The 6,621-nt window shown below is 44.4% G+C and overlaps 1 protein-coding gene across 1 annotated transcript; it reads right to left on the reverse strand.

Moving 5' to 3' along the window:
- Positions 1-996: 996 nt before the first annotated feature.
- LOC123082195 (translation initiation factor IF-2-like) lies at positions 997-1,882 on the reverse strand. The gene has a single exon (XM_044504577.1). It carries the CDS (start codon positions 1,850-1,852, stop codon positions 1,184-1,186), a length of 669 nt encoding a protein of 222 aa, XP_044360512.1. The 5' UTR covers positions 1,853-1,882; the 3' UTR covers positions 997-1,183.
- Between the last annotated feature and the right edge of the window lie 4,739 nt (positions 1,883-6,621).

The following is a 6,621-nucleotide window of genomic DNA, read 5'->3' on the forward strand; positions in this document are numbered from 1 at the left end:
AGTATGTACATCTATGAAGGCCAAGCGAGGCGTTAGAGTTGAGGATTTGACACAATTTGGATCGAAGTACTGCTATCTATCCAACCAATCTTTCTCTCCTTGGGATTTCCGTAGTTTGTTCCTGTGATTGGTTTTCTTTCTATGCCTAAGAAAGTGGAATGGAGGGAGTAATGCCTTGAGGTCATATTTATTATAATTATAGTCAATTTAGTTCGATTTTCAAGTTGCGGAGATGATATTCATTGTGTGACCTTTGCCCTGTAGGGAATGTCAACGGGCTTTATCTATGGAACACTTAGTTTATTCTTAGTACTTTCTCAGCAATCATTTTTGTTAAAAGGATCTGTACGCCTGCCATAGTCACAGTGCATATGGGTTTAGTATTGTTATGAGTGAGAGTTCATTCTCTTAACACGACACTCTTGCATTGCAATGGACTTGGCCTCGAATCAGATAGTATTCAATAATAATGCATATTTTATTGTGAGCATCCCACGATCCATTAAGTTATTTAGAAACTATCACTTACACTATGGTCATTCAGCCCTATCTTTGCAAACAAACATTTCCATATTTAATGAAATGTTTTTCAAGCATACATTCCCGTAGCAACGCGCAGGGTATCATCTAGTTTTTCCAATAAAAACACTCGCCTTCATAATCCCACAAGGTCATAGATGCTTGCAGACCAACTATAGATTTTGGGGCATGATCAGATGGCTTGGCCCAAGTGTCTAATCGCTAGCGCTAGGAAAAAGTCAAGGATCCGCCGCATCTCGCACGCATCCAATCATCGCAAGGATGTGATTTGAACCTACGACCTCCTCCTTCAAAGTATGCCGCAATAGCCCACTGTTGATAAAGGTCCCGATTTCAATGGAGTTGTAATGTAAAGTTGAGTCATTTATTTCATGGTGGAGAGTTTGTATCGGCTGCACATTTCGAACAAGTATTGCCTTATTACAGAAGCGCCAACTTGAATTGTTACTTTTGAGATACGATGATAAAAGCTATAAATTTCTGTAGCAACGCGTGGGGTATCATCTAGTTTTTCACAAAAGCTGAGATCTCAAACCTCGTCATCTCATCACAGAAAGTTATATCCTCCTCCTAGATTTCATCAACAATGCTGGGCAGCGCTCGTGTCGTGCCGGCCGGTCGCCGTCCAGTCAAAACACAATAGTCAAAAGTACCAGCCACGGCCAGTTGCAGCATCCACCTCCGCCCTCGCTTGGGCGGCGTACCTCCTCCCGGGCGGCAGTGGCAACGACGAGGCCGATGAGATCGACGCCGACCGCCGCATCCCCAGCCCTCCGCCGTCCGACCTGAAGCTGCCTCCAGACGAGCTGGAGCTGGAGCTGAAGCTGGACGCGGACCCGAGGCCGGCGCCTTTCTTGCTGCCTTTCCTCCGGAGCATAGGCAGAGCGAAGCACCCAAACGCCGCCGTATCTGGCTCAGGCGCGGCGCTGCCGTACTCCTTCGCCGCTGGCCGAGGCGCGGCGCTGCCGTACTCCTTCGCCGCTGGCCGAGGCGCGGCGTCGATGAAGGCGGTGGGCGGCGCTCGGCGGTGACCGCCGGCATACGCGTAGGGCCGGCGCCGGGAAGGTGACACCGACGCCGAGCGCGCGGAGGTGACGCGAGGCGACGAAGCCGACGAGTGGTGGTAATACGGCGACGGCGACGACGCCATGGAGGGAGGCGGCGTCAGCGTCAGCTTGGGCGCCACCTTGGCGGGCGATGCCGCCGCCGCGGCGCTCGCGCTCCTCGTGTGCTTCGGCGTCCCAGGGCAGACCTCCCACTTGAACGGTATCGAGCCCGCCCTCCTGCACGAGTCATCTTCCATTGCTGCCATCTTTTCGTTTTGAAATGAAATCCTCTCTCTCCAGACCTTCTCTCGCCCTATCTCCCTCTTCCTCGTCACGCTCCTGAATTTATAGAGGTCGTGGGTGGCGATGATTCAGGAGTGATTCGAGGGGGAGATGGACTGGTTCGAGATAGTGGGAAGCTATCTCTACTTTTTTAGTGTGCATGCGTTGAGTTTCTTCGGCGGTTTGGCACTAAGTGGTAGGCTAACCAAAGAATCGCATTGGGCCACCATGTTACCTCTGACTTCTCGCCTCAGCACGAGACAAGTTCAGCTGACGACCGGCGCATTGATCAGTTAGGGGAATGTCGTTTTCAGGTTTGACGGCCGGTGCAGAGGCCAGACGATGCGCGCACGTCGATCGGAGCTAACTCTGCCCGCCGATTGGGTTGGCGGCTTCATCGTGGTTTGTGTGCGGCCGGCGGCGTGACTGGAATGGAGAAAGATAAGTGTATGATTTCTGATGTTGATGGCACAATTGAACTGGCATTTGAAGTTATGAGCTCTGAGAGGACGTGTGCGGAAGAGAAGACTGCTGTTTTTTGAAGAAAAAAATGCAGATCTATTATATATAGGTTCAACCAAAGTATAAAGCACATCAAATCAAACATAATAAAAATTACATGGAGGTCCCCGGACCACCGAACCACCGCTGAGAACGAGCCGCCGATATGTCGCTGTCATCACTCCCCTATCGGAGCCGGTTTGACCTTGTCGATGATAGTTAGGATAACTTTGTACACGTGCCCTTAAGAACCAGCGTCCTGGAGTTGTAGCCGTCGCCGTTAAACCCTTAAATATATCAAAATTAACTCGCACCAAATGTCACCGTCACACACCCGCGACGAGAAACCCAAACCTAAGGAGACGGCAGGAATCTACGCGGGAGCTCTATTTTTGTGAGGACACACGAATTCTTAAATTTCGAGAAAGCCTTCACAACGAGAATCCACGCATTTGTATGTATGAACGTATGCACATTCGTGTACGACATTTTTTGGGTACTTGGGTTGACATACGATATTTTTGTGAGGACACGCCGTTTCTCTGGCATACACGAACGGAATGTGGATGTAGAGAATTCAAAATGGCCCAGGCTCATCTCCTCTCTGCGAACAGTAAATTCAAAAAAATAGTAAATAATTTTTTTTAAAACTCTGAAAGCTTTACACACAAAAGTTGAGAGAATATTCTAGGTACGAGGCGTTGAGACATTTGAGGAGCTCGTGTAAAAAAACAATCTATACAGTACACTTTTTGAAATTAGCAAGCCAAATTTGTTATTTGTGGTCACGAGCTACTCAAATATCGCCAGTTCTGTGGATGTTGCTTTCTCTGAAGAACCCCACTGATGCGCCAGTGGGGACAAGCGTGGCCAATTGCGATTTGCGACTCTCGTTTTTTTTAAACCAAGTGTGATTCTCGTTGTGAAGGCTTTCTCGAAAGCAACTAATCAAAGAGCGCTAGTTCGGGAGCCTTCTGAGGGTCACTTGAAGTGGGTTGAGAGCGCGCCATTGCCACCACATGTTGCGCTCTGGAGGCTCTCTCTAATTTTTATTTTTTTCGCATGCGTTTTTGGCATTTTACATGTTTTTTTGTATTTTTTGACTTTTCAGTTTTTCACCTGTCTTACTTAGTTTTTGGATAAAAACAAATTTACATGAAAAAACGCGCTTTTTTCTTTTTCTTCCGTGAGAGGCACGGCCGTGCCTCTTGAAAAAAAGTGTTTTTTCTTCCGCGAGAGACACGGGTTTGCTTCTGCAAGAGACGCGGCAAAATGAAAAAAAAACCGTCTCTTTTCCCTTCCGCAAGAGGCACGAATTTGATTTCATGAGAGGCACGGCCGTGCTTTTCGGAAACGAAAAAAAAGTGTGTTTTGTCTTTTTTTCACGAGAGGTATGGATTTGCTTATACAAAAGGCACGGGTTTGCTTTCTCGAGAGGCACGGCCGTGTCTCTCGAAAACAGAAAAAAAACATGTTTTCTTTTTTTTTCTTCCGCAAGAGCCACGGGTTTGCTTCCGCAAAGGCATGGTCACTCCTATTTTGGAAAAGGAATAAAAAATGTGTCCTCTCGGTGTGGTTTTTTCTTCCGGTTTCTTGGTCTGATTTCTTTATGAAAAAAATCGTCAAAACCTGTCAACATGGGATCTAATTTTGAAGATCTCGATGTAAGGAATCAAATGATGAAATTGATTCGAGATTTACACGCACGCTTTAAGAGATAAAACGTTTGGATATGCGGCCATCTCATTCCGTCTGTTTTGATGGGTAAGCGCACCACTTCTCTTCATCTCTATCTCTGACGAAATGGCCGCATATTTTTGTCTCTCCTATCCATGCATTGAATCTCATCTGACCATGCAGAGCGCTCCGTACTACAGTTCTTGCAACTGAGCACCTGTTTCGAAAAGGTATACCGCAACAAATGGGGTGATGCGGAGACCACGGGCTGCTCTCTCCGTTGCAGCCGTCGGCGGTCTTGCAAGTTTTCGCAACAACAGTTTTGTTGCAGGAATACATAGAAGAAGTTAGAGATGTTCGGTCTATTGTAATGAAAGTTTTACAACAAGAGTCTTGTTACAAAAAAATAGAGAAGTTTTGCATCAAGGGTCTTGTTGCAGAAAAATAGAGAAGAAAAAGTTTTGCAATAGGGGTCTTGTTGCAGTAAATTAAATAAGAGAATATTTTGCAACAGAGGTCTTGTTGTAAAAAATTAAAGAAGAAGAGATTTTTGTAACATGACTCTTGTTACAGAAAGTTAGAGAAGAAGAGGTTTCGCAACAAGAGTATTGTTGCATGAAATTACACAACAATTGCATGAAATTACACAACAAAAACGAACGGCTCGCCTCGTACAATCGGACGGCTCGCGAGGCGGTGGATCTTTCTAAAAGATCCGTCGGCCGATGCATAGCACGGCCTTTAATTTAATGTTATTTGAGATTTTTATCATTTATGCCATCGGTTGTGTTCCACTACTCAATTTTGGCATCAGAAATTTCAACTGCTCAAAAATGCCATCGCTTCATTAGACACATGCTCAAAATGCCACTCGACATCATTATTGTGATCTCAAATCTCTTTTGCCATGTTATAATAACATAAATACCTATGAATCAACATGCATGCGAGCTCGGAAAGTGCTATTCTGAGCTCGAGCTCAGATGCACTGCATATCTCAGTCGTTCACTTGCACCAAGATTCACAACGTCTCCTGTATAGTCATATGTATTCTGAATAGTATATCCCACCTATTCCCTGGCAAGGACCCACCTATCTACCACACATAATGCCACCATCACCATCCCACCCTGACGGGCTCAGACGGGGGTGCAAGTTATGGGCCACGGCTCAGCCTGTACACCTATTTTAATACCCCTCCAGTGACACAGTGATCTCGGTGGTTGGATGGGCTGCTGATGTGACTAGACATGGAGCGAATAAAAAAATTTAGCTGGTGCAGATAAAGTAGATTAACAGGAATTGTAGTATGAGAGGGACAAGGTGGAAAGTTGGAAAACAAAAAACACATGTGAAGTGATTTGAAGGGCCTACTGGTACAAGGGTGCTAATTAATTGTGAAGGCACAGTGATGATGATAGGGAGCGGTCGTATTTTATTAGTAGAACCCATGATTACAGCAGTGCACAGACACAAAAATACGATAATGGCTGATGACCAAAGGAATAGCGAGTACTTTCAGAATTTGGGACAACACTGACACCTGAATCAAACTAAGCATTACTTCATGGCTGAACCAAAAGTAGACAATGATATGTACTGAAAGGAATAACTGAAGAAAGACTGAACCATAACACAGAAGAGAACATGTCGAAAAGACAGTTTAAGCATCATCTCAAGCTGTAATACAAGTTCTGAAATAAAAATGCTATTATCACTGAACATTTCTAAAAAAAAAGAGGATCAATGAAATTGAGAAACATTCCTTGTCCGTGTAAAACTAGATAGAAGAACACTGATTGTCTATCTAGGATAAATATATATCACAACCATTTGAACTGCATTTTAAGAGCTGAGAAAGCTAAGAGCTAAGAAGCACAACCATGTAAGCTGCAGTTTGAGAGCTGAAGAAAAAAATGTGGTTGTACTGAAGAAAAATAAAAAGTGCTCAGCTACAACACTGATTGTTGTATTATGTGAGCTACAGATTTCAAATCTAAGAACAAAAGTCTGAAGGAGTGATCCGACTACTCACCACAGAAACCTCATATAAGAACATCGATCCAAAAATTCCCTCACCAAATTATACTTAAAATCAGGGGGGCATCCATCCAAATATATTATTCAAATTGCATATGTAATCAGGGTAGTAGTTCTAATACAATTCTCAGGAGGGAACTTAAATGTATATGCTATCTGTAGTAAACCAAGCATTGCAATGCAGAGAATCAAACCAAGCATTACTTCAAGGCTATAAGGAGAATCAAATCAACAACCACCATCATGGCTGAGAACCACCAATGTATGCCCGTCCTGCAAAGCAAAGTTGTTTCTTAGTAAATATTCAAACTGCATTCCAAAAAAGACATTTTAGAAGTTGTGTTTAAATGTATGAACTTTTTTCAGTGCGTCTAACCTTCGATGTTTGCCTGCCAGCGACGGCAATTCTCATTCGCACTTTTATCAACCTGAACATCTGCATGTACAATTGACAGATCAAGTAAATCAGTGACAACATATTTCACATTTGTGGTAGTATACTTTGTTTACTATCATACCTCTATGGCCACCCTCC

The sequence above is a fragment of the Triticum aestivum genome, chromosome 4A (assembly GCF_018294505.1).
Source record: "Triticum aestivum cultivar Chinese Spring chromosome 4A, IWGSC CS RefSeq v2.1, whole genome shotgun sequence".
NCBI classification, from domain to species: Eukaryota; Viridiplantae; Streptophyta; class Magnoliopsida; order Poales; family Poaceae; genus Triticum; species Triticum aestivum.